The sequence below is a fragment of the Equus caballus genome, chromosome 8 (assembly GCF_041296265.1).
Source record: "Equus caballus isolate H_3958 breed thoroughbred chromosome 8, TB-T2T, whole genome shotgun sequence".
NCBI classification, from domain to species: domain Eukaryota; kingdom Metazoa; phylum Chordata; class Mammalia; order Perissodactyla; family Equidae; genus Equus; species Equus caballus.
Genome location: NC_091691.1, coordinates 46,290,512 through 46,318,318, shown reverse-complemented (window position 1 = coordinate 46,318,318; position 27,807 = coordinate 46,290,512). Strand labels below are relative to the sequence as shown.

The following is a 27,807-nucleotide window of genomic DNA, read 5'->3' as shown; positions in this document are numbered from 1 at the left end:
CTCTTACTGCCCCAAATGCCCGCGGTGCCGCTGTGAAGCAGCCTAACGTGAAGGAAGCCTAGGGGCCTCGGAGAGCCTGAAGGACCGCGTGTGCGGGTGTCTGCGGCCATTCGTCTCCTCTACAGGAGCCAGCCAGCTCGCCGAGCTTGGAGCAGGGCGTCAAGGGCTCCAGCCCCGGGGCGGGCTGCGCGCGGCCCTGGGGGTCACTGATGCGCACATCCTGCGCCTCACTCTCCCATCTGTGGCCTGCGTTTAAAAACAACACATCCGCCTTTCCACAACCAAGGCCATGCCGCCGGGCTTGGTGATGTCGCCAACTGCCTCAACCTCCAGGACGTGCGAGGCAAACAGGCTGACAGGCGACCATCACGGGACCTGCGGAGCAGCTGGGGTTCGAGGGTCGTGGGCACCGTTCTCTGCAGCGGTCTCGGAGAGCCGCTCCGCTCGCGGGGCCCGAAGGGCGTGGACCGGGTCACGCACCCACAACGCGAAGCCGCGACCTTTGGCAGCGGCGAGCGCATTGCCAAGGTCCTGGCACCGCGCGGTCAGGCCGCGATCAGGTTGGCTGCACCCGGCGGGGCAGGGCGGGGCGGGCGGCAGCGCTTTAAGAGGCGGCGCGGGCGGGGAGAGGCCGCGCCTGAGAGCTACACCCGCGCGATGGAGACCGCCCGGGACTGCGCCGGAGCCCTCATCAGGCGAGTGGCACGCTAGCCGGGCTCCGGGCCATGCCTGCGCCTCCGCGCGCCCCAGGTCCCCCGCGCTCCGCCTCCCCCGGCGCCCCGCATCTCCCTGAGCTCCGCATCCCCCTGCGCCCCGCGCCCGGGTCCCAGCGCACGCACGCAGCCGCCAGTCTGGTGCCCACCCAGCGGACTAGCGCCGGCGGACAGAGCCCGAACCCGCCGCGCGTCTCCTCCCTCTCCTCCAGCTGTCCGCAAGGGTCAGGGGTGGCGCTCGGGAGGTGCGTGGGCGTCCAAGGAACAGGTGACAGTGGTGAGTGCGGGAGTGGTCGAATCTCTTGCCGCTGCCGCAGCCGCCGGTGCAGATAAGGGCTGCGTCCTGGGAACCCTGGGCAACGCCTCCACGGTACGCAGGGACAGGGCTTCTCCGGGACCTCGGATTCGCGATGGTAGCTGGGGCGAGGAGAAGGGCGCCCGTGGGGACGCTCAGAGGCCTTGGAATGCCCCAAGCTTACTCCTCAGGGCGAGCGCGGGCTCTGGGCTCCAAGGGAATGGTGGGTTGACCTGGGGCGCGCCTCGGGCCTTGAGCACCTGACCCCTGCTCGCTGAGCCCACCCAGATTTGTAAGGGGAATTGGGGAGGGGGGGAGCGCTCCCCGCTCTCGCCGCATCCAAAGGCGGTGACGCTGCCCAGGAAGGGACCAGCCACCTCTTTGCCCCGTTCCGCCTACTGCGTGATTGAAAACACCGCATCAGCTTTTCCCGCTCTTGGGTTCATCTTCACATCCTGACATACCGAAACCAATCCTTATCGGTAAAGTCCTAAAGATATTGTGTGGCAGTAACTTAATAGATTTAAGGGAGGGGTCATATTTTTCTGAAGATCTTCAAAGTGCTTCGAAAAGAATGGAGAAGGCTTTCAGTACTTTAATACGCAGGTTTTCAGGGGCGACAGATCCCATTTGTACCCAGGGGGTCTAGGCGTGGGGTAGGAAGGGGAAACTAGTGTGATCTATAAGGGCTGAACCTGGGTGTGCGGTACTCAAGGTTAGAAAAATAGCAGCCAAATGTAAAGATGATTTGTCTGGACAGCACTGGCTTTTTCTTTAAAAACAAACAAAAACAAGAAATGGAAGTCGGGCTGTGGGAGCCAGGGAAGACGAGAAACAGATTTGTTTCGCGCGTCTTCACTATGGTGGCTTAAGCCTAAAAGTAAGCCCCTTGGTTTCTTTCCTGTTTTTCTTCCTCTCCTTCCAGTTCCACTCACTCCGCAAGTCCACTCCCAGAGGGTAACAACTCTTTGGAGCACATCCTCCAAACTTTTCTCCCATTAATATACAAACGCCCATTCTCCAACTTCCTCTGGAGCACTGAGCGGTTGGTGAGCCGAGTTTTAAGGACGGGTAAGAAAGAGGGCGCTAATTCCTCACTGGTATTGCCTGGAGCAGGAGGAAGTGGCAATGCCCGCAGAATTAAGGCTGACCCTGCCTTGCACCTGACTCCTGCTACAGTACACCAACATTCAAAGTGTATCTGTGTGAGGTTCCCACTGCGTCAAGTGTGGCGCCGTATGATGGCATAGAAATTGTAAGCAACTATAAAATCTTAATCCAGTCATTAGTTCGTTAATCGTCTGTAACCACTCTGGGCCTTAGTCATCAATGAAAGCAGCTTGAGGTCTCTTAGCACAGCTGTGGACACCAATGGTGTCCACACGAATGTGTGTTGTTAGAGACAAAACCTACTCTGTCTTTGTGTCCTGTCGGTGATAACATTCCTGCCAACCTTGAAGTTGCTATGAAGCTGATATATATTATACTTTGTGCAAAATAGCTGCTTTTGTAGCTGCTGAGTACATCTTTTCTTTCCTCGAACAGGGAACTCTCGGTTTTGAATAGCTGCCGTTTCAGTACAGATTTTACCAGTCTTATTAGTGACATAAGCAAGAAACTGAGTTTTCTACAAGTAAATCTCCCAGGTTACTGGTACTTACTCCTTCGTGCGTCTAAACTCTTATTTTAATAACATTGCAGGGGCCGGCCCGGTGGCTCAGCAGGTAAGTTCGCATGCTCCGCTTCTCGCCGGCCCGGGGTTCGCCAGCCCGGATCCCGGGTGCAGACATGGCACCGCTTGGCACACCATGCTGTGGTAGGCATCCCACATATAAAGTAGAGGAAGATGGGCACGATGTTAGCTCAGGGCCAGGCTTCCTCAGCAAAAAGAGGAGGACTGGCAGTAGTTAGCTCAGGGCTAATCTTTCTAAAAAAAAAAATAATAACATCGCAAAGTGTTCAAAGACTTCATGGTCATATATTTAATACACTGATGAGGCCAAGCATTTTGACAGGTTGATCAATGCCCAGACCACAGGCCATAGTCCCTGTCAGGCCGGCTCCTCCATGGGGCAGACGTGTCCTGACCTAGGTGTGTTGCCTGTAACCGGGCGCCCAGCGCTGCTAGGGAGCAGGGAGCCTCTCCAGGCCACAGACACTCCTCCACCTCCTGCCGCTGGGTGAGACCGCACCAACTCTGACATGTCCTTGCAGCTCACAGAGACCCAGCTGGGGCTGACGGATACTATAAGCCATCTTATTTCTCTGTGTTCCCATGTTTGCCATCACCATTTCCCTTCGCAGCATTTTCATTGTCACTCTTGGCTTTGGCCTAGTGCTGGTTGACTTGTATCCTACTCCTGTCTGTGCTTTATTACTTCATGTGGGTTCCTCCTTTTCCACCTAATGATGAAATGTGGGGCTCCCTCTGTCATCATTTCACTCCGAATATTCCCGGGGCAATTCTCTTACACAGCCTTAGAGAGCTACCTCCTCAACACTGACACCAAAATGCTTCTCTCTGGCCAAGGCCTCTTACTGGGCCTGCTTTTCTCCTCCAGCCCTTTCAGAATAAACATCAGTCCATGGGGTGGCATGTGAAGATGCTCGTGCGTGATCTGTGGTGGTCAGCTTGGTTTTACCAGAGTCAAGCTCACATGTGCTGTCAGTCTGTGTCTTCTTGCTTTATTTCACACACTTTCATAAGCTGAGGACTCCTTGGTTCCCTCAGGGAAAAATACAAAGACTTCTCTGTTTCCCTCACTTCTGGGAGATATGCTCCTTCACAATTTTCAAGAATATTCTATGAAGTCTGACTTCTCTTATCGTCTTGATTTCCCCGAAACAGTCTATTTCCTTAAACGACCTGTTTCCTTGTTTTTTTTCCTTTTAGTGAGCTATTTCCCTTCCTGCTTCATATGACTGTCTGCAGTTTCCCAGGATTAGAGGGCCGTTAACAAGTGGTGGATCTAAAAGCAGAGTTCCGAGCCTTCTCAGGGCTCCAGTTTCAGCTTTGCTGTATTAAAATATCGAGGGGAGAATAGCAACACATTTTAGGCTTCATGCTAGAGGCCCGTGACATAAATTATCCTACTTAGAGGACCAGAAGTGAGTGGATTAAGATGTTGCTTTGTTCATTTCTCTGGCTAGTTAACCCTACTGTCCGTTTAGCTGAAGCAGAGTAAGTACTCATGTAGCATTTGTTGAATAGGTTTAATGTACATAAAATTGTGTTTAATCCTTTTTTATATTATCTATAAGATAGTCTTGATTTTATATAATTTGGCACATCAAATCACTCATCCTGTTCCTTGGAAAGAATGGCAGAATTTAATTTTCATGTCTTCAAGGATTTTTTTATGTGTGCTCCATAAGCCTTTTCTCCTCACAGAGTCCTTAGTGAGGAAACTTAACGGGTAGGAAAAACGATAGGCTATACGTCCTTTTTTTATCAAGGATGGCTATCTGGAGGGCAGTGTGAAGGGGAAGACCAGAAATGACTGCCAGGTCTCATCCTGTCAGAAGTGAAGACAATGTGAACTTTGTATAGTCAACTGTGCTGGGTCACTGGAGCGCTGGTGCTTACTAAGGCGTGAGCGTTGGCGTCCAATGAGGAGACAGGATCATAAGCAACTGGGTTAAAGCTCTTCATGCCCTCAGGGTGTGCCATTGGCCACTAGGGCCTAGACCTCAGATTCCAAGACAGGAACTTTGTTCTCCCGTTTCTTGATGTTGTCGTAGCCTCTCTCTTGCTCAGTAAATAGATCACATGCCGACAGTGGGCTAGGTGCAGTGCGGAAGTAAAAAATGTACGCACAGACCCTGGCCTCGGTGAGCGTAGACTCTAGAAGGCCTCCTGTGCAACAGCAATGACTTCCTGCTTTGTGGGAGAAGAAAGGCTCTTACTGGTGAGGGTCCAGGGCCCCCCTGTACCATACCAGGGTTTTCATCTGGTAGGGCAGGCGTTGCGCTGCGAAAGTAGGAGCTGGATTCAAACCCACTTGCTAATTTTGGACTTCTTAATTTCTTAATGTCCCTGGAGCCTCAGCTTTACTTATCTGTAATCTTTGTTCTGTAGAGTTATTAGGTAACGTGCTAATGTGCACAGTGTTTGGCATAGAGTGGAACTCGGAGCATAGAGACTTCACCAGCGAGTTTGTTTCAGATGCTAGATTAGGTTGAGGACAAAGCTAGGTTCTAAATGTACAGCATAATATGGGTAATCCTCATTGCCTGTCCCCCAGGTCACCAGGGATGAGACTGTGAGTGAGTTCCCTGCAGCATCAGCTCAGCAGAATGTGGGCATCTTGCTCATCGTGTTGTGCAACCTGGAACCTGGTGTAACTCGCTGGAATCAGGGCGAAGGTCCAGAGGCAGGATGCCAGTCCCACTGCCATGTTGGTTCAAGGCTAGGATTTACTCAGTGGGTCTCTCCTCAGTCTGAAGGGGAGCCTGCGTGAGGGACCGCTGACCAGGCAAGTCCCCTTGCAGATGCCCCAGATTGTGCAGTGGATCTGGCAGCCGGAGAGGGAAAGTTGCTGAGAGTGGGAACTGAGCGCACTGCTGTCCTTTCGGCCATGGAGCAGCTCCTCCTCACAGTGCTCGGGGCTGAGGTTTCTTGCTTGGGACTTGAAGTTCAGAAAGATTATGTCCCACCTTCTTTCCTTATTAACTGGATGACCTTGAGAAACCACTCTGAGCCTCAGTCTTCTGAGAAATGAGGTAACACTTTCCTTGTAAGGTTGTCACGATACTTATTTAATATATTTAAAGAGCCAGCATGTTACTGGTCATAGCAAGTGCTTGAATGCAAGCAGTGACAGGCACTAATGTGATGCTGGCTGGCTACGAGTCAGAGCGAATGCTTGCTAACAATCGAGGTCTCGTTCCAGAATGCCAATTTGCTGGCGAGCCATAGGAATAAGACAGAGACAGTCACTGTTATGGAGACCCTCCTGAACCTGGCTGATCATGCTGACAGCATGGACTTAGCCTGACAATTTTTGAGAGCCAGTTCATTAATGTGCTATCAGTTTTTCTTTTTTTATTGAGCTATATCAGTGTTTCATATAGCAAATTACTTGGTAAGTCATTGAATTTTCACTTATGTCCATTTTAGAGCTTCAAGTTAGATAACATACTATTTAAAACTTATATGCCTGGCACCAAGTTAAGCATTATGAGAGATACAACCAAGAAGCCTTTGTCAATAGGGAAATTCCAATCTCATTGGGAAAATAAAGCATAGATAAATAAATGACAATATGTGTATGTATATATATGCATGTATTGTATGTACAAGTATATATTTTTGTATATGTATATATTATATACATATGTAATTATATATTGTATGTATTGTATACATATGTAATATATATGTATATCTATAAAATAAAGTGCCAAATCATAGGGGATAGGCATTCACAAACAGTACAGGTATTCGCTAGAATTGCAGCCTTCACAGGGCTAATCTCGATAAACTGTTATAGTGTCAGACAGCAGTGCTGGCCTCCCTTTTTATTTTCTACAAGGTTGTCCTAAAAATCCCTTTGTTTCATGCTCCTGAATGTTGCTATGTAAGCATTTACCCAAATAGTCAATAGCTATCTGAGCACCTGAAATAGATGGGCGCTCTTCTGGGCATGGGGACAGTGTAGCTCCAGGTGCAGGTCCCTGGGGCTGTGGGGATTAAATAAGGTCCCATGTCACTTATCACAGCGCCCGCCTGAAGCAAGATCTGCCTGAAACATTGCAAATTTCTATTCATATTCTTTTGAATAGTCTCTTTATGGATACATTCCTAAATATTAAAAAGCCCACAGTCCTGGGGGAGAGCTCTTTGCACGTTGCTAGACTTGTCTCCACAGAGACTGAGCCACCTTCTAGTGTCACCAGCAAGGCACGTCTGTTTCCCCTCATGGAGTTATTTTTAAATAACGTCTTGCGTGTTGGTTTAAAGGCACGTGGTCGTGTGTCAAAGGTGGTTTCAAGCTTCTTTAATCTCTATCAGAACCTCCTTGTGTTTACTAACATGCAAACTTTTATTTCTCTTTAGTTACTTAATGTAACTAGATCTAGAGGCGCCTTGATCACCCTCGGGAGGCGAAGAGCAGGGCTGAGTTTCCTCATCGTCAGTTGAGAAGTGAGGGCTATATCACAGGGTTTTCTGAGGACTGAGTTAGTATTTAAAGTAAATTATGCACTTGTTAAATTACTAAAGTAGTAAGCTTCTTAGCAGCTGTTTCTCATTTATCCCCCACTTTGTCACTTTTTTGTACATGGTAGGTAACTAAAGCTTAATAATCAAGGATTGGGGATTTTTTTCCTGAGAAAATTGTCTTTATTTGATTTTGCTACAGGTTTTTTTGTTGTTTGTTTGTTTTGAGGAAGATTAGTCCTGAACTAACATCTGCCACCAGTCCTCCTCTTTTGAGGAAGACTGGCCCTGAGCCAACATCCATGCCCATCTTCCTCTGCTTTACATGTGGGACACCTGCCACAGCATGGCGTGCCAAGCGGTGCCATGTCCGCACCCGGGATCTGAACTGGTGAACCCCGGGCCGCCAAAGTGGAACCTGCGCACTCTACTGCTGCGCCACTGGACCGGCCCCTGATTTTGCTAGTTTTTTTCTTTTCCTATGTTAGTTCTATTTTTAGTGAATTTTTGAATTAATTCTTTGGTACATGTGGAACTTACTCCACAGTGTCATGTGACATGAGGCCTAAAGTTGTTTTCCTTCTCGCTATTCTAGCCACAGTTACTAGAGGGTTCTGTTGTTCCTTGTTTCTCCTGTTAATTTAAAAACTTGCTTTATTGCTATAGTGACCAATATTTGGCTTTTAAATTTCTGGCTTAGTTTTACTATACAAATATGTAAGTATTTGTGTGTGTGCCTAATTCTTTAACTCTGTTTAGCTATGCCCTGGTCTCTAAAAATCATTTTCTTAGATTTTTCGGCTCTAAAACCCCTGTTTGCAGAATATAGTTCTTATTTCTTTTTTGAATTTGTTGCCCTTACTATTCTTTCTCAAATAATTACTGCAAGGACTTGGAAAGTTCTGGTAAAATAGGTGTAATGATGGTTGTGTTTTTTGTTTGTTTTTTAAGATTTTATTTTTTCTTTTTCTCCCCAAAGCCCCCTGGTACATAGTTGTGTATTTTTAGTTGTGGTCCTTCTAGTTGTGGCATGTAGGATGCCACCTCAGCATGGCCTGATGAGTGGTGCCATGTCCGTGCCCAGGATTCGAACCAGCGAAACCCTGGGCCACCAAAGCAGAAAACGCGAACTTAACCACTTGGCCACAGGGCCGGCCTCTATGGTTGTGTTTTTTAATTTGATGCATTATTTGGTTGTTCTTTGCATATTGGGGCCTATATAGATATAACTTTTAACAATCTTCAACCATTGAATTTCTTTCTTTTAGGTGCAAATATTAAAATCGTTTTATTTTTATGTACTTCAACCTCTTTTTAAAGACTTTTTAAAAAGTAATGTCAAAGATATTTTCTACTTTTCTCATCCATTTCCAGGCCCCTGACGTTTATGGGATCACAGACTAGGAAAGTCCTACTAACTCCCCTGATGCATTCAGCTCGCCCTTTCCGGGTCTCCAACCATGACAGAAGCAGCCGGCGAGGGGTGATGGCGAGCAACCTGAAGGAGCTCCTCAGTAAGGTACCATGAGCGGCCTCCTCCAACAGCTCACAGAAGGTCCCCTGCACTCACCCAGGGCCGTGGTCTTGGGAACTGAGCCAATGCAAGACGGAAATGTCAGTGTCCTGGCCTTGGAGAGTCTGAAGGGAGCCACTTCTAAGTGGCTAAAGGGAGAACAAAAGAATGAAAGGAAACTGCATCTCTGTGCCATAAAATATTTAGGTACAGAGACAAAACCTTAAAAATAGTCATCAATTGATAGTGTAGCTTTGTTTCTTTGACAGGGGAGAATGGAAGGAAGCAGGAGACTTTGGAAATCTGTTTTTCGTTATAAAGGCCAGGGAAGAATAGTCCCTAATCTAAACAGTGTTGTAGATCACCAAATAAGAAAGAGTCATAGACTCTCGTGGAGGCATAACCCAGACAAAGACACCATGGAAATAAGAACAGGTATCCAACACACAGTGTCTCCAAAGCAAGAGGGACGTTCAAATATGCCACTCGAGACACAGCCTCTATAGATATCATATGTGCAAGATCATTCTTTTCTATTTGTCAAAATAAGTAGGTGATTTCAGAAATTGTAAATATTATTCAGTGTAATCATTTACCTTATGTCATTGAAATCGCTGAAGAAGATAGGTCCCTTAAAAATTTTAACTTGTCTTTTCCAAGCAAAGAATGAGCCATGGACACCAATTAAGGTATACCTTTACCATTAAAAATTGATCAAAATCAGCCAACACTTCTGAAACCATGTCTTAATCAATGTCATTGATTGGTCCAATGGACTCTCTTACTTTCTTCGTGTCTCTGATGCACTGCCACTCCAGACCTTGGACGCCCTCGTGATCACCAGCGGCCTGGTCACTTTGGTGCTGGAGGAAGACGGCACCGTGGTGGACACGGAAGAGTTCTTTCAAACCTTAGGAGACAACACACATTTCATGATCTTGGAAAAAGGGCAGAAGTGGACACCGGTAAGCAAAAGCGCTGTTATCCAAACAGCTATGGGTAGACTTTTTACCTATAAAAGTGCATTCCCCACTTTGGTATTGACTTGCCCAATTTCTAAATATATACTTTGCATTCACCTAATAACTGGATTTACTGCCCTCAAAGGGTTTATTATGAGTATTGCTAGGAAATTTAGCATCTCTGTGCACTTGGGCTATGTCATTTAAAGCAAATAATTCTGGGGGACAGGCTTTGACCAGTGAGTAGCTACAGATCCTGTTAAAGTGTACAGATATGACCTGGTAGCTATCACTGTCTCTGTCCTTAGAGGCCGGCAAGCTAACATAGCCAGTGACATTAAGTAGGGGAGTGTATGTGTGAGTGTGTGTAAATACAGTGATTTAGAAAAGTAAAGAGATAAAATAAAGGTTTCTGTTTCTGGGAAAATCATAGATTTTATATCTTAGGAAACCCTCCCTCTATAAAACACCTCAAAATGTACAGCAAAATATTAAAACATCCTTTTACGTGCCTAACTCACCTTCAAGAAAGAGAAATCCTCAGAGGCCAACATTTTTAAGAGGGCTAGAACTCAGAGAGGAAAGCAAACACAGAAGCTGGCAACTCACCTGTGGGCATGTCACCTGTGGGCATGTCACCCGTGGGCATCTCATCTGTGGGCATCTCACCCGTGGGCGTCTCACCCACAGGCATGTCACCTGTGGGTGTCTCACCTGTGGGCATGTCACCTGTGGGCATCTACTGACCTCAGTGACTACAAGCTTCAGTTTTGATGGATACTGGGAAGACAGGAGACAAAGTCTTAGGCTGACACAAAGTGGTAAGAGATGCCCACATAAAGCAGAGAAGAGAATCTGTGGCCACAAGCTGCTCTCATGAGATTTCAGGGACTGCTGATTCCAAAAACACCCAAGCTGAGAATTTAGTTTATGGAGATCTTGGGAGGAAGCGTCAGTGGAAGGAATTTACTCATTGTATTCTCTTTATTCAACTAGTCCCTTGCTCCAGCCCTGGTGACCCAGGGTTGGTAGCCCCTACTTAACTAGAAGGAGCAAATAGGCTTTGAATGGTCAGAGAGTTTTCATTCTTAAAGTTCTAACAAATGTGAGTTCACAATCAAGACACAAAACATATTAGGGAATGGAGGGCAACCTGAACCACCGCTCCATGGGTAAGACGTGAGGTTCATGATGCTGGACTAGAGATCAAGGATGCATTCCAAGAAAGTTCTAAAAATATATCACCAGCTTCTACCTGATAGTTGACCTAGCCATGGAAAACTCATTGGATCCTCAGTAGATCAGACCATAACTGGCACTTTTAAAAACTCTCCTCATCAAAAAGTATCAGGAATGAAAATCTAAGATATATATCTACTACTTCAATAAAGTTCCTATGCCAGCTAACATTCTAGCAGGTCAGCTAGTTCCTTTGATCATCCAGCGGACATACTCAAGCTACCAAAACAACAGAGGAAAATGTCTCTATATCAATGTTTTTCAAATTATGTGTGTGACCCATTGGTAGCTCATGAATTCTGTGAGTCACCATGAACATTTTTTTAAAACAAAATAAAATATATCAGAAAAAACCCCCACAAAACATAAGGACTCAAGGCGCTATATATTTTTTTCTTTATGAATAAAAATATGTAATGAAATATTCACAAGTTGAGTCCAACAAAATATAAAAATGATAATAAATCATAACCAAGTGGGAATTATCCCAGAAATGCAAGACTGGTTTAACATTCAAAAATCAATCAATGTAGGGGCTTGCCCCGTGGCTGAGTGGTTAAGTTCGTGCGCTCCGCTGCAGGCGGCCCAGTGTTTTGTTGGTTCGAATCCTGGGCACGGACATGGCACTGCTCATCAAACCACGCTGAGGCAGCGTCCCACATGCCACAACTAGAAGGACCCACAACGAAAAATATACAACTAGGTACCAGGGGGCTTTGGGGAGAAAAAGGAAAATAAAATAAAATCTTAAAAAAAAAAAATCAATCAATATAATTCACCATATCAACAAACTAACAAAAAAAATTTGATCATCTTAATAGATGTAGACAAAGCATTTGACAAAATTCAACACTACATATGGTCAGAACAGTAAAATAGGAATAGAAGGGAACTTCCACAACCTCATAAAGTGTATCTACAAAAAGACATATAACTAATATAATAATTAACAATGAAAGAAAGAATTTTTATCCCTAAAATTGGTAACAAGGCAAGGATGTCCTTTCTTACCACTTCTATTCAACAACATACTAAGGGATTTAGTCAGTGCAATAAGGCAAAAATAAATAAAACACATAAAGAATTGGAAAGGAAATAATAAAAGTATCTCTATTCACAGAAAACATGATTGTCTATGTAGAAAACCCAAAGAATCTACAAAAAAAAACGCTACTAGAATTAATAAATGAGATTAGCAAGGCTGTAGGATACAAGGTCAGTATGCAAACTCAATGTATTTCTATAACAATGAACAATTAGAAATTGAAATAAAGAACCAGCATCATTTATAATAGCATCAAAGCGGAAAATACTTAGGGGTAAATCTAACAAAATATGTGCAAGATTTGTATGCTGAAAATTATAAAGCATTGATGAGAAAAATCAAAGAAAACTTAAATAAATGCAGAGATATACCATGTTCATGGATTGGGCTTTTCAATGCTAAGATGTCAGATCTTCCAAAATTGATCTGTAGATTTAATCCAATCCCAATCAAAATTTCAGCAGTCTTTTTTGGTGTGGAAATTGACAAGCTGCTTCTGAAATTCACAGAAATGCCAAGGACCTAGAATAGATAAAACAACTTTTTAAAAGAACAACTCATACCTTACACTATGTATGAACATTTATTTGAAATTAATCATAGACTTAAATGTAAAACCTAAAATATAAAACTTAAAAAAAAAAAAGATAGAGCTGGCCAGATGGCGCAGTGGTTAAGTTCGCACATTCCACTTCTGCCGCCCGGGGTTTGCCAGTTTGGATCCTGGGTGCAGACACGGCACTGCTTGGCAAGCCAAGCTGTGGTAGGCATCCCACATAAAAAAAAAGTAGAGCAAGATGGGCATGGATGTTAGCTCAGGGCCAGTCTTCCTCAGCAAAAAGAGGAGGATTGGCAGCAGATGTTGGCTCAGGGCTAATCTTCCTCAAAAAAAAAAAAAGATAGAGGGGCCAGCCCCATGGCCTAGTGGTTAAGTTTGCATGCTCCACTTTGGCGTCCCAGGGTTTTGCTGGTTCGGATCCTGGGCACGGACATGGCACTGCTCATCAGGCCATGCTGAGGCGGCATCTGCATGCCACAACTGGAAGGACCCACAGCTAAAATATACAACTAGGTACTGGGGGGATTTGGGGAGAAAAAAAGCAGAGGGAAAAAAAAGGAAGATTGGCAACAGTTGTTAGCTCAGGTGCCACAATCTTTAAAAAGAAAAGAAAAGAAAACATAGAAAACCTTTGTGACCTTGAGTTAGGCAAAAATTTTGTAGGACTTAAAAAGCACAAACCAAAAAAGAAAAAAATGATAAATTGGACTTCATCAAAATTTAAAGTGTCTACTCTTTGAAAGACACTGTTAGGAAAATTTAAAAACACAGACTGGGAGAAAACATTTTCAAAACACGTATCTGACAAAGAACTTGTATCCAGAATACTTAAGAAGTTATCACAATCAATAATAAGAAAACAAACAGTATGGATGAAATATTTTAACAGATATTATATCAAAAGATGTACAGATGGCAAATAAGGACATGAAAGCTCAACATCATTAGTCATTAGGAAAATCAAATGAAAACCTTAGTGTGGTAATACTATACAATTATTAGAATAGTTTTTAAAAACTGAAAATAACAAGTGCTGGTGAGGATGAGAAACTGAAATCCGCATACATCGCTGCTGGGGATGCAACATGGTACATCCACTTTGGAAAAACAGATTTACAGTTTCTGATAATATTAAACATAACACTTACCACACCCAGCAATTCCATTACTAGGTATCTATCCATGAGAAAGAAAAACGTATGCCCACTTGAAAACTTCTACATGAATATTTACAGCAGCTTTACTCATAATCTCCCAAAATTGGAAACAACCTAAACTAGTGAGTGGCTAAGCAATTTGTGGTACAGCCATGCAATTGAGTCCTACTCAGCAATAAAAATGGAATGAACTATTGATACACTTGACAATTTGGATGAGTCTCAAAAGCATTATGCTAAGTAACAGAAGCCAGATGCGGAAGGCTGCGTACTACATGGTTCCATTTGTGTCACGTTTTGTGAATCAAGGCACTATATTTGAGCGTAAGCAGAAACAACAAAGTCAGGCCTGCAACAACATCAGATGTTGGACTCATATACTGAGTATAAAATAAATATATTTTAAAAATTCAAAGAAATATAAAAAGTAATCCGAAGCAAGAAGGACCAAGAGGTAATCAAGAAGGACTAGGTAGACTTGAAAGAATCAAACAGAATTTCTGGAAGTGAAAAATACAGCAATTAAAGTCAATGCAGACTCAGCTAGGACTGACGATAGCAATGAAAGACCTGGAAGATACGTGTAAAGACGGTGCCTGGGATGTAACACAAAGAGACAGAGATGCAAAATGGGAAGGAAGGCGGAGACGAGACTGAGAAGATTTAATACACGTCTATTTGGCATCATCAGAGTGTTCTGTTTTAAAACGAGACACAACACACAAACCATTTATTTCAAATGATAAATTCAACTCCATTAAGAAATTCATTCATCAAAAAATACTATAAAGGAAGTAAAATAATAAGCCACAACTGTGGAGAAGGTGTTTTCAACATAACCCAACAAAGGATTAGTATTCAGCAAATTTAAAGAACCACACAAATCAATTATGGGAACAACAGACAATTGAATAGAAAAAGAGGCAAAAAATAGGAACAGGCATCTGCAGAATGGACAATAAAACATAGGAAAAGATGCTCAACTTCACCGGTAACTAGGAAAATGTAGGTGAAACCCACAATATGATACGCTTTTAAGCCATTAGATTTGGTATTGTTAGGCTTTTTAATTTTTTCCATTTTTAAGATATGGAGCAATGAACTCCCTTACACTCCCACCAACAGCTGTTTAAAACAACTTGCCTTTATCCCATAGAATTGAAGTACCAGCTACAACCCAGCAACTCCATTCCTAGACATACACTCAGCACGGGCACCCAGCCATGTACTTCTATGTATGTACACATGAATAAATACACTGCTGTCTATTCACTGAATGGCATACTCTTCAGTTGTGAGAATGTGTGAAGTGCAACTGCAGGCCTCCACATGGGTAAATCTCATCAACTGTGTTGAGTGGAATCATTGAAGAATAATCCATTAAGAAAGTGGGCCTCAAACTTTTTATCTCAGGACCCCTTTACATTCTTCCAAATTAATGAGGACCCCCTAACAGCTTTTGTCTATGTGGATTATATCAATAGAATCTATAGATATCCGTTGATCAGAGGTTCTCAACTGGGGCCATTTTGCCTCTTGGGGGACATCTGGCAATGTCTGAAGACATTTGTGGTTGTTACAACTGGGGCAGAGGGTACTACTGGCATCTAGAGGATAGAGACCAGAGATGCTGCTAAATAGTCTATAATGAATATCATAGATGGCTCCCACAATAAAGAATTCTATGGCCCCAAATGTCATAGTGCCAAGGTTGAGAAACTATAAGCTATAGATACAGGTATTTCCCATATTCGAAATTTAAATGGAGAAATTTAAAAATATATATTACTTCATTAAAAATAATAACAATACAGGGTAACATAAATCACACAATTTTATGAAAAATAACTATTTTCCAAAACAAAAATATTTAGTGAAGAGTGACATTGTTTTACATTTTTGCAAATTTCTTTAATGCCTAGCCAAATAGAAGATAGCTATATTCTCATATCTGCTTTTGTATTCAATCTCTTGTAATATATTGTTTTGATGAAAGTATGTGAAGAAAATATGACCTCGCACAGATAAATAGTTGGAAAAGGGAGCAGTATTTTAATGATCTTCTCAGGAAATTGAGGATATCCTTCTTTGATACTACTCCAAAACTCAACAAGTGGTGGTTTCATAAAGGCTGGCTGCAGTGTGGAATCTGAAGGCATTCCAGTGAAGGCTGCCTCCCCGCTGGGATGGAATCCATTGGTCCATCTTGCACTTTGGATGGGTCTTTTTCCCAGGGACAATTTGTAACATCATCCAATGGTCATTTGGGAAACATGATTCACTGAGTTATGCAGGTTTCCCAAGTGTAGAATGGAAAACTCCCCTACTTGTGAAAGAATGAGAGCAAAAAAGGCAAATGCATCTTAGTGTTTATTATGAAAATAGTTTCAACCTCTCAGTTCCCTGAAAGAGTCTCAGGATCCCCCAGGTGTCTCCAGACTGCACTTTGAGAACCTCTGCATTTAATCGTTTATATATAATTCGAAAATAAGCAAACTTTGTTTTATGTAGAGTGGTGGCTACACCCATCATCTTATGATTCCTTGTTTTTACACATATTGTATGTATCCTCCTATATGTATCAAATACTTCATAATTTTTCTAACTGGAAGAAAAAGACTATAGACCAATTATAAAAAGAATAAAATTTAAAATACCTTCAAAGCAGCTGAGCAGATCATGCCAGTAAATTGGGAAATCATGGGATGAATCAGATAAATCTTTTAAAAGACAGTCTTGGGCTGTACTGCTTTTTGTTTGAGGAGGATGTTGTAGGGAGAATAATGGCCCCCCCAACATGGCCTCGTCCTATTCCCCAGAACCTGGGAATATGTGACTTTACGTAGCGAAAGGGTCTTGGCAGATGTGATTAAGGATCTTGAGATGGGAGATGATCCTGGACTACCCGGAGGACCAGTGTCATCACAGATTCCTTATAGTAGGGCGGCAGGAGGGTCAGAGTGAGGGCCAGGAGCGAAGACAGAGGAGTCACGTGAGAAAGGGCCACAAGCCAAGGAGTGCAGGCACCTCTAGAAGCTGGAAAAGGCCAGGAACCATGTCCCCGCTGCAGCCTCCAGAAGGAACCAGCCCTGCCGGCTCATTTTGGCCTGCTGACCTCAGGAACCATAAGAGTCTAAATCTGTGTTGTTTTAAGCTGCAAAGCTTGTAGTAATTTGTTACAGCAGCCGTAGGAAACTAATTCAGAAGGAAAGGGTATTTTCTCTTTGTTTTCATATACAAGACACTGGGTTACTAGGGAAGACGGTTAATATGTAATATGTTTAAGCCGCCAGAGTGAGTGGGCCCTGGGATGCGGAGCTGACAATGGATGCGAATAGTACTGCCACGTGATGCGTTCAAGGAGGGGCGTAAGGCCTTCTCAGCCTAGAAACAGCCTGGTCGACTTGTGAGTCTGGGTTGTGAGTCTAGGTTCTCGGCTTATACCCTCTTCCTTCAGGATAGAAATGGGCACTTCACAGCTGAATATAGGTCCTATCTCACTTGTAGGTGTTTTTATCAGCGAGGACAATTTCGTTTGACTTGGACAAGAACTGCCAGCCAAGAAATAGCCACCAGGGGTCTCCCTTCTTCAATCTAAGTGCCTTAAAAGCCTGTGAGAAAGCAGCTCCTCAAGAAAGAGGATGGGGTGGGAATCATTTCCTCCTTCCTTAGTCCTCGTATTATAGAAATCCACACACTGGATGTTAGGTGATGAGCAGATTAGCTTTGCGAGGGTATCTTGATTTTGATTGAAGACCAAGACTTGAGGAAGACGTTTAGGGAGAGTAAGATAAAAACTTTCATCTGTCAGAAAGGAATGTGAGGCAATGAGAAGGAGTTGTGAAAGGATATAGGTGAAAGCCCCTTTTGATTCTGTAATTTTAATTTTTAAAAATATTGTTTCCAGGGGCCAGCCCCGTGGCTGAGTGTTTGGGTTCACACGCTCTGCTTCGGTGGCCCAGGGTTTCACTGGTTCAAATCCTGGGTGCAGATATGGCACCACTCATCAGGCCATGCTGAGGTGGCATCCCACATGCCACAACTAGAAGGACCCACAACTAGAAATACACAACTATGTACCGGGAGGCTTTGGGGAGAAAAAGGAAAAATAAAATCTTTAAAAATATATATATATATATTATATATATATATATATATTATATATATATATATAGTTTCCTAAATGATGCATAGTTAGCACCCCCCAAAGAGGCAGCGGGACCTCTTCTGCATCAAACATGTGTTCTGTGGAGGAGGAAAGAAGAGTGGCTCCAGCAAGAGGGGTTTGGGGACTTTCAGGAGAATTCATGTTTTAACTTTAAATATAGTAGATTATTGTCGTTAGCGAATTTAACATTCATGGCCTCAAATACTCCCAACCCAAGAGGTTCAAGAGAGGTCATAATGCTGTTGATTGCGTCTCTTTGAATGGTTGAATACTGCAAGGGGAGCAAGCCTGAGGCAGAGCAGCCCCTGGCCCGGCACGTGCACCCTGGGACAGCTTTGTTCTCATCTTGTTTCTTCAAAGCTTCGGGGGGAAGATTATATTACAGTGCTATTTATAACCTTGGGGACGTACAGAGGTCTCTGACTTTCTCTCCCAACCTGAAGGTCAGCTGTTTCAGGTAGACTGAGAGTGGACACTGTAGCCATATAGACTTCAGTGTCCCCGGGGAGTCAGCTTTCATCCAGAGCAGTTATAAGAAAATAAGGGAAGCCCTGAAAAGGTTCTTACACCCTCACTTTAGCCATGTGATTCTGAAACTTTCCGCCCAGGAGCCTCTTGTAAAATGGAAATAGTACTGCCTGCCTCTCTTTCAGTAGACTGTGGGATAGTCATGCGACTGTCCATGTCAATCAAGTAACCAGAGGTCGCCCTAAGTGACTAAGGTGAGTGTGCCTCAATACCACGTGTCAATAGCACAACCATTCATTGAACCCTGGACCCTGAAATCCAGGCCCCCAAACTCAATGACACTCATCTTGAGTCACTAAACTGAAAGGAGATTAAGAAAAGGACCCTTTCTCATGGGTTTGGACAGGGTAGCAGTATAAGCATATCGCCCGGTAAAAACAGTCCTCAAATAACCAGCAGCTTAGTCACTAACAGATTTTAAACTGACAGAGTCAAAACTAGCATAAATCCAGAATTATAGAATTTGCATGTCATAGTTGGGGGTGCTCCTAACGTCTCTTGCTCCCTTCACTGTTATAGGGTAGTAACTATGTCCCAGCTCGCCAGCAGCCAAAGAGATCGGGAATAGCGAGGGTCACCTTCGACTTGTACAAGCTGAATCCCAAGGATGTCATCGGCTGCCTCAACGTGAAGGCCACCATGTATGAGATGTACTCAGTGTCCTACGACTTCCGGTGTACAGGGGTCAAGGCCCTGCTGAGGTAACAGACTTTGAGGTCGATTTTGGGGTCTGGAAACTGCACAAGGCACGGTCCAGGTGGCCCGTCCCCAGCTTGCTCCTCCGCGTTCCCAGAGCCCAGCCTCACGGAGGTCCTGACCTGACTGGTTGTGTTGCAGTTCACTCTAATTCATGTGGTCATATGGTAGTTTAACTCTTGTGTCACAGACTTATTTCAGAAAACAAAGTCCTGAGCCAAAATAGATTTTTCTCTCCAAAGACGGTTAAATAATAATGAGACAAAAACTAAGTAATAAATATAGGGGCCAGCCCGGTGGTGCAGCAGTTAAGTTCCCACGATCCACTTCAGCAGCCCGGGGTTCGCTGAGTCAGATCCTGGGCGCGGACTGCTTGTCAAGCCATGCTGTGGCAGACATCCCACATATAAAGTAGAGGAAGATGGGCACAGGGGCCAGCCCGGTGGCACGGCAGTTAAGTTCCGCTTCGTTGGCCCAGGGTTTGCTGGTTCGGATCCTGGGTGTGGACATGGCACTGCTTGGCACGCCATGCTGTGGTAGGCCTCCCAAATATAATGTAGAGGAAGATGGGCACGATGTGAGCTCAGGGCCAGTCTTCCTCAGAAAAAAAGAGGAGGATTGGCAGCAGTTAGCTCAGGGCTAATCGTCCTCAAAAAAAAAAATTAAATAAATAAATAAGATGCTGACAGATGTTAGCTCAGGGCCAGTCTTCCTCAGCAAAAAGAGGAGGATTGGCAGCAGATGTTAGCTCAGGGCTAATCTTCCTCAAAAATAATAATAAAATAAATAAATAAATATAAAGAAGAACCAAATTTCTTTCAAAAGCTAGAGCTGTGCATCTTAAAACCTTAATTCTAAGCAATGACACGTAAAACCAGAGCCATGGAGATCCTCGCCTGCTTTGTACAGAGCAGCCACGCAGACCTAGAGAAGTGCTCTTTTGCATGTATTTTCCATATTACTGCCTCCTGGAAGCTAGCAGTAAGGTGGCACTGGCATTTCCCTTCTCCACAAACTGCCAGGGCACCATCATCCCACAGCTTGGGGTCAGGCTGGCAACACAGCCTCACAGGGGAGCCTGTAGAAGACAGATCCCCAGACCTCTTTGAACAAATTCTGTGTGTTCACCAGACACATTCCCTGGGTGTAACCGGAACGGACATCCTGCCACCGAGCTCTGGTTTGAGAGGGGCACCTGTAGTCCCTCCCAGCCTTGCCTCTGAGCAACCAGCTGTGTGACCCTTAACAGATTACTTAACTTCTCTGAGCCTCAGTTTCCTCATCTCTAAAATGAGAAGGTTGCCTCCTAGTCCTTTCTGGTTGCACAGGCTCTGAATACACCTACTTTGAGCCCTTCAGTCAAGTCGTCACTGACCCTCTCCAGAGCTGACTGTCTGTGGAGGGATGGGGGCAAGGATAGAGACTGACAGTGGCAGAGGGGCTTCGAAGCTAGTCTCAAAAGCTTGCAACTGCTGTCCTTCCAATGCTCTCCGCACAGCCCCTCGGGGCAGGGCTCCTGTTTCTCCGAGGGCGCTGGCGCTCTCCCCTGGCCCCGTGTGGACGGCTCTGACCTCCCCTGAGCGTAGGCTAGGTGGGGAACGCTTTGGAAATGCTCTCCTCTGATGGGTCTCCAGGCCTGGCACAAGGCTGGCTTGGGCAGTGGCTTCTGGGTGGCCTCCATGACCCACTGGGAACCGTCAAGGGCTGACTCCTAGACAACAGGTGCTAGTGTGGAAATCTTGACCCCCAGGAGAGCTTCCTCTTTTGGCGGAGATGGGAGAAAATAGCTTTATTGCTTGATTTTTAAAGTGAGACAGGAGAGTTACAACAACGTAGAAAAACATAATGAAGAAAGAAAACCTCACCCAAAATCCCACCTCAGCAATCTTTCTTGAAAGGCAAATTTAGCCTTCTGGTCGCTAATTCTTACCATCTGATAGAACTGATGGCACCACAAGCAGCCACAGAAGTCACAAAGGCCCCCAAATCGAAGGCGCCACCAGCCAGGGCCCCATAGTGGGACGCCAGAGCGGGGGCTCTCCCCACTAGCACAGCTGACCCCAGGCTCGGCTGCCCTCATGAGGTGACGGGCCTTAAAAACTGGAATAAAACCCCATAGGTTTGGATTTGATAGAGAATAAGAATTTGAGTTAGAGCTACTTTTTAGTCTGAAATAGCATGAATGCCAGACTCAGCCTTAGGACTGAGATGCCACAAGAGTGTCACGTTGAGACATCCCAGCCGCCCTAAGCAAACCAGGTCATAGGATCACGATTGCAGTTTTTGTGAGCCTTGTCTGCCGCCTGACCCCTTTCACGGCTGACTCGACTGACTTCAGCGACAAGCCCCACACCCCCAAGGCCAACAGAACACGCCAGCGGCGGAAGGGCAGGCCGTGGAGACTGTTCTTGGGTGCGCAGTCTGCAGACTCCGCGCTCCAGCTGCTGGACAACAGGCCGCTTGGGGAAGCGGCTAGGGGAAGGGGGCTCTGCCCAGCCTTCGAAGGTGCGGACTGCCTGCCCTGAGCACATGTTTAGTGGGAGCGGGGGGGCTGTGAAGAGTTCTCACAAGGTCTGCTCCTCATCTGGCCCAGACTCCAAGCCTGACCCGTGCCCTTGTCCCCTCTGTTGCAGGAGCCTGCTGCGGTTCCTGTCCCATGCTGCCCAGGTGACCGGACAGTTTCTCATCTACACGGGCACATACATGCTCCGAGTGCTGGGTGACACGGAAGAGCAGGCTTCTCCCAGGTCACGCTCCAGGTGACCGTTCATGTGTGGATAGGGCTGCCCGCTGCAGGGGGCTCAGCCAGCTCTTGACCCAAACCTTCCCTCTCAAGTGATGAATTTGGAATATGCTTATGTTCTCAACCGCAGGCACTTGTAGGTTGCTGGGCATTTCTGCTCAGGAGTGGTACCCAGGTGAAAGAAAAGGCGCTTGATGGCACATGAAATGGGGGCCATGCAGCAGATGCCCTGAAGGGGAGGAGCTGTGCCAGCCTCCACCGGGAGAGGAAGGGACCAAAGAGCAGGAATGTCTCGGTGGCTCCGGAGCAGCGCACATGCATTAGGCCTTGGTGGCTCCTTGCCTCCTGCAATAAACCAATCACAAGAGTTACTTTTAATACACATAATACTTCTTGTGTCTCTTTCATCTCCCAAAAGAACAAAACTTTCATATAGAAGCAAAACTCAACCAAAAATGTTCTGCTAACAGATATAATTGCTTTTAAGTCTTTATTAGTTCTTGGTGTCACAGAAATAAAGAGCTGTCAAATGTCACTGTGGGGTTTTTTTTTTAATGTGGGTCCTGAATGGTCCCAAAGGGACCCAAAAGCTTAAGGACCTGAATTTTTGGAGGTCTTCAAGCAGCACTTTCAGCCTTTTCTTAAAAAAAAACGAACAGAAAAACTTCTTGAAACCCAGACCTGATGCATGGCACCAGTGGACCGCATCTTCACTTCCTAAGGTCACCTGTGTTGTCAGTCAGGACCCGTGGGTGCAAATGACAGAACTCTGACTCAGGGGACCAGCCAGTGGCGCAGTGGTTAAGTTCACACATTCTGCTTTGGCAGCCCGGGGTTCACTGGTTCGGATCCCTGGTGTGGACCTACACACTGCTAGTAAAGCCATGCTGTGGCAGGCGTACCACATATGAAGTAGAGGAAGATGGGCACGGATGTTAGCTCAGCAACAGTCTTCCTCAGCAAAAAGAGGAGGATTGGCAGCAGATGTTAGCTCAGGGCTAATCTTCCTCAAAAAAGAAAAAACACAAAAAACTCTGACTCAGGCCAGCATAAGCCAAGAGGCAGCCAAGGAGAGCAGCAGTGGCTCTAGCTGCAGGTGGCACTCAAAGGAGGTGGCCAGGAATCTGTCTCTGCATTTGTCATCTCCATCCTGCTTGGTGCTTCCCTGTGAGGCCTGCTTTCCTCTAAGTTGGTGTCGCCTTCAGGCTGGCCCTCCTCACAGGGAAGCGCCATGTCAGCCCCTACAGCAGGAAATCCTGGCGCTGCATCCCAGAGAGACGCCCTGGACAAGGCCTCTGGCCACTGCAGTCACAGCAGCTGGCATGACACAGGGCCACACCCCTGGTCCTGCAGACAGGGAAGGATAAGCCCCAACCACACAAGTTGGGTGGGGAGAACATGGCTCCCCAAGGAAATGGGGTGATGCTACCAGAATAAGGGGGAACAGATGCTAGGAGACAAATCTACCCCCATTCAGATTTGTGATGTTCCTGTTAAGAAATGTTGCCTCAGAGGCCTTTCTCCTTTCCCGCTGACAGCTCAGGCACAGAGAAAAGGTGCCATGGGTTGTCCTGAGACCCTAGAAGCAAAGAATGCCCCACACTGTTCCTGAAGCTCCTTCCTGCCCACTGTCCAACCTTCCCTGGGGGCCTAGACTTCTCCTCCCTTCACAAACACAGTCCAGAGCCCACTTCTGCGGTCCCTGTGACCAGGGTCCATGCCAGTGCTGGCTCACTGTTTCTGAGCTGCCTACTTGGAGAAGCCAGCCAGCAACCAACGCCCTGCAGGCTGGAGGCAGAGTAAAGGGACCACAGCAGCATCCCTCAAAACACAGCCTCTCCTTTTAACACAGTGAAAAAGTAGGTCCTTTCAGCAACACCCCCACCTCCTTCTGTTTCTGCTGTCCTTCTACAATAAGCCACTGCCGCTGGTGGAGGGCGTTATCACAGAGATTGCTCAGACGTAGTCCCTGTGCTGCCCTGCAGGAGCCTCTTTTGTGGAATGTTCCCTATATAAGGAGCTCTGCTGAGAGCCCTCCCCATCGCGGGCTGGGCCGGGCCAGGCTGCCAGCAAAGGAGATGGAGGGAGAGGCCCCAGAACTGCTAGCATCGGTCGTGGGATCCGGGGCCAGCCAGCCTGGCTTTCCGGCACCTTGCGAGGAGCACTGGCCCCTGCCTCTCGCTGACTGTGGGCTTGCGTCACTTCCCAAGGATTCGCAGTCCTGGAAAGTGCCTGCCTGGCTTCCAAAAAAGGAATTTTCACTGAACAGCCTGATCCCGTTGACTCAGCTGCCGCCCCCACTTGGTGTGTCCTTTTCCTCACAGTATCCAGAGGGCACCCTGGCCTGTTTTAAGGTGGAAATTAAGCAAAAGGAGAATATAGAAGTGCCATCTCATCATCAGAAGGCAGATTAATTCAAAAGAAGGACTACTTAGAGTTTGGGAGTTTCTGAGCACGCTGCAGCCTTCCCCGGCCCTGTGTGCCCACGGCTTCCTGGGATGGCCCGGCACAGAGCTGCCCCTGCAGGACCCTCAGGGAAGGCTTGAAGGGCCCCCAGGCTCTAACGACGGAGGCCGACTTTGCTAGCATCACAGGCTTCAGAGGGCCCTTCATGAGACTTTCCACAGAGAAAACTGACAGAATTAAAACCTGCTCCATTTATGGGGAGGGTCCCAACAGGTGCAGCTCCCTCTCATCTCCGGTTCGGATTAGGCAACATGCATTGCAAACACGACACTTTCTTGTTCTAATCTTAGTTTCTCTACAACCCACGTTTAGCCCACCAGCCCAGAGACAGGCGCGGCCCCCATGGTTAGCAGGAGTGGGCCGGGCTGGCGTCACCCACAGCTCCTGGCCCAGGCTGCTCAGCACAGCTCCACCAAGCGTGGACTCTGCGGAGAAAGTGCTACAGGGTTTGGGATGTCACTCATAACTAAGTCACTAGCTGAATCTGCTTGGGGGGGGGGGGGCATGTGTTCCTTTCAAGGTCTCAGGGTCTTTCTATGTGCCCTCAACTTACTGACTTCCAGAATCACAATTTAGAAAACAGTAAATCGTTCCTATGAGCTCAGGGTTCATGATCCTTCCATTTCTGTTTCTTAGTGTGCCCCCCTTTGTGAGTGTACTTACACAGCTGGCTCCACGCCCCCACATGTCCTGCTGTGTCTCCACCTCATAACCAGGTGTACTCTCTGCCATGAGCAGGGGACGGAGTACAGGCCTGGCATGAACTGAGAGCATCAGAATGAAAGATTCTAAAAGCCATTACCTCACGGCGAAAGGCAGACTCTGGTTAAAATCACCCTGCTGGGAACAGACTTTGCTGTCCCAAGTCTCTTTCTTCATCTGAAAAATTAGGATCAAAATGAGGTGGTCCAGGAATTCCATTCCCAGACGGATTTTCTTGGCGCGTCTGTGTTCTCCTTTTGCCAGACACAGGCAGGCCAGACGCAGCGCCGGCCTGGCACTTCTTAGTTCACACGGTTCTACTCTCCTTCCGTCCCTGGGGAAGGCGTCTGTTATCTGGCTGGCCTCTGGGTCTCAAGTCAATGGCAGTGCTGTAGGTTTTTTCAGAATAGGATCCTAAATCTTGGATCCATTTCCTCAAGGAAAGTCCTCTTTCTCCTCACACTGTGCAGCAAACATATGCTTTGCTTCCTGCGCAGAGAAGGAAGGTGGGCACATCACCCACGGCCTGACCCTGTCTCTGGCCCACCTGGGGCTACTGGGTTGCTTTCCTTCAGTGCCCCAGACCTGTGAGAATGTGGCCTTTCTCCAGGAAGCTGGGCCCAGCATGCTCACCCCCCAGAATGAGCCACAGAGAGCGCTCTGCCCCCACATCTGAGGGTGCCCTTCCCACTCAGGGGGTCGCCTGTCTCCTGCTCCTCTGTGATAAACTGTATGCAAAGGAAACTGTGGGCAGCATCCCCTCTCCTGTCTGCCACCTTTCTCTTTCTTTTTGTTTTTTTGTGTTTTTTTGAGGAAGATTAGCCCTGAGCTAGCATCTGCCGCCAATCCTCCTCTTTTTGCTCAGGAAGACTGGCCCTGAGCTAACATCCGTGCCCATCTTCCCCTACTTTATACGTGGGACGCCTGCCACAACATGGCCTGATGAACGGGATCCAAACCGGCGAACCCCGGGCTGCTGAAGCGGAGCACGGGAACTTAACCACTACGCCACCGGGTGGGCCCTCACCTTTCCCGTTTTTGACCCTTGTTCCTTGCTACAATTATCTTAGTTTCCTCAAAGGAGTTGGAACCATGCTCAGATGAACAATTGCAAACACCTGGTGTGTCTTGGGGGCACCTGAGAAAAGAGCAGCCCCGGGGGACTCCCGCGTCTGAAGCCTCAGAGAGGACCAAGGTGGAAACCTGCGGTTACAGGCCTCCACTGCACGACCGTCCCCAAACTCAGAGCAGGCTTAAGCCTCAGGCCACAGATTTAGGTGCGCAAGGAGGAGAGCTTCCCCCCAACATTCGTGTGTGTGGTAAACATACATAACATTGAAAGAACTGTGGCTTTTTAAATCTGTTTGTCAGCGCACTACTTTTTATTTCAAGCGTCCCTTCCGCTGCGTGGTCTCCCCTCCCCTCACGCGCCAGGAGGTCACTCCAGGCCTTCTGGGGGCTGATGCGCAGCACACGCCTCGGCCTTCAGGGGTCTGGTCCCATCCAGGCCTCACCCACCATCCCCACTGGCTGTGACCTTTGGAGGGCCGGCTGTGAAGGTCACACCGCCTCTTCGCGGCCCCCCCCTGCTCTGCGTCCTCATGCCACTGTGCCCTGCACTGCTCGGAACCAGGTCCTCCTTGGCCTGGCCACAGAGGCGAACGTTCTGCCGCTCCACAGCCAGACCAAGGCGCAATCCCCCGCACCCCCGCCACTGCGGTGTTGGGGCTCCTGGTCTGTGCGGGTGTGGACAGCTCCGAGGGGTGAGGGCTTCCAGGGTCCACCTGGTGAGAGAGCACAGGTCCGCGCGACTCAGCTCCCCAGTCTTTTGGGGGGACTGTGACCCACCCTCCTACCCTCCGTCCCTGACTCCAGGATCCAGGATCCAGGATCCGACTCTTCCAAAAGCGCTCCATCTTTTCTAAGTGAACCTAGCCTCTCCCTCATCCTGCCAGTTCTCGCCTTCTGTTCCCGCCTCAGCATCACGGAGGCGGGGCTGGACACCCGGCCACCCCGGCAAGGCTGGGGCAGGGGCGCCGAAACTGCGCGTGCGTCGAAACCCCTTCCCGGGTCGCGGGCGCTGCGCGCGGCGCTCTCGGCGGGCACCGGGCTGCCCTCGCCGTCTGGGCCGCGATTCGCGGGAAGGCGACCGGAGGAAACAGCGAGGGTGGGATTACTTTCAAGCCACACACCGACACTGGCCTCGCTGGAGGAGAGGCAGACCTCAAACATACAGAGCAGAAACCCGAAAGGATGTGGCCTCGGCTGGTCCCCGTACCTAATAAACCAGGGTTCACCCCCGAGGGTGTTTTGCTCTAGAAAAGAAGGCTCTGCGCGAAGGCGGGGACGCCCGGCGAGGGGCCTGGCTCTGAGGGCCGCGCTGTAGCCGCCGCGCGAGTCGCAGGGGTCGTGGGTGCGTGCCGGACCCGCCGCCCCACAGCGGCCCCTCGGGCTCTCTGTCACCCTAGGTTTGAACGCTTTCGGGGATGACGTCCCTCACAAGGCCAGCTCATTCTCCTACTGGACAGTTTTGGGGTTTTTAGCCACAATTCTGGGTCCCTGAAACTTCCATCTACTTCAGCGCTCTTGAATTATAAAAAATAAAGCGTCTCCCCTGCCCCGGCAGCGCCGCCACGCTCGGCCCGCCCCTCCCCGCCCCGCGCCCAGGCCTCCCCGGTGGCGCGGGCCTTCTCGGGCCGACCCCCAACCCAGAGGCCGCGCTCCACGACGCCCGACTCTCAGCAACTTCTTTTGCTTCCCCCGCCGTCTCGGCCTGTGTGGACGGGACAAGTTAAATAACTCTCCGGAGGAGCAGGACAAAGCGGGCCGGTGCCGCTGAGCGTGGGGGTCCCGCCTCGGAA

General features: G+C 47.4%; 1 protein-coding gene across 9 annotated transcripts; it reads left to right on the top strand.

Annotated features, from left to right (window-relative positions):
- The first annotated feature begins 274 nt into the window (after positions 1–274).
- On the top strand, positions 275–26,263 carry CIDEA (cell death inducing DFFA like effector a). Of its 9 annotated transcripts, none has more exons than XM_070275569.1 (6): positions 275–528; positions 8,543–8,687; positions 9,500–9,646; positions 18,859–19,040; positions 21,669–21,794; positions 26,017–26,263. In XM_070275569.1, the coding sequence occupies exons 1-6, from the start codon at positions 290–292 to the stop codon at positions 26,048–26,050; spliced, it is 873 nt and encodes a 290-aa protein (XP_070131670.1). In that variant the 5' UTR covers positions 275–289; the 3' UTR covers positions 26,051–26,263. The 9 variants fall into 9 exon arrangements, with proteins under 9 accessions (XP_070131670.1, XP_070131672.1, XP_070131674.1 ...); XM_070275571.1 differs by lacking the exon at positions 26,017–26,263 and adding an exon at positions 21,909–22,313; XM_070275573.1 differs by lacking the exon at positions 275–528 and adding an exon at positions 583–695 and having other exon boundaries at positions 26,017–26,065.
- Positions 26,264–27,807: the final 1,544 nt, after the last annotated feature.

Bases quoted from the DNA above. Each gene is read 5' to 3' on its own strand.
- CIDEA (XM_070275569.1), top strand. From the start codon at position 290: ATGCCGCCGGGCTTGGTGATGTCGCCAACTGCCTCAACCTCCAGGACG. The intron at 9,647-18,858 runs GTAAGCAAAAGC...TCACTGTTATAG, and splicing joins AAGGGCAGAAGTGGACACCG to GGTAGTAACTATGTCCCAGC. The intron at 21,795-26,016 runs GTGACCGTTCAT...CAATTATCTTAG, and splicing joins TCTCCCAGGTCACGCTCCAG to TTTCCTCAAAGGAGTTGGAA.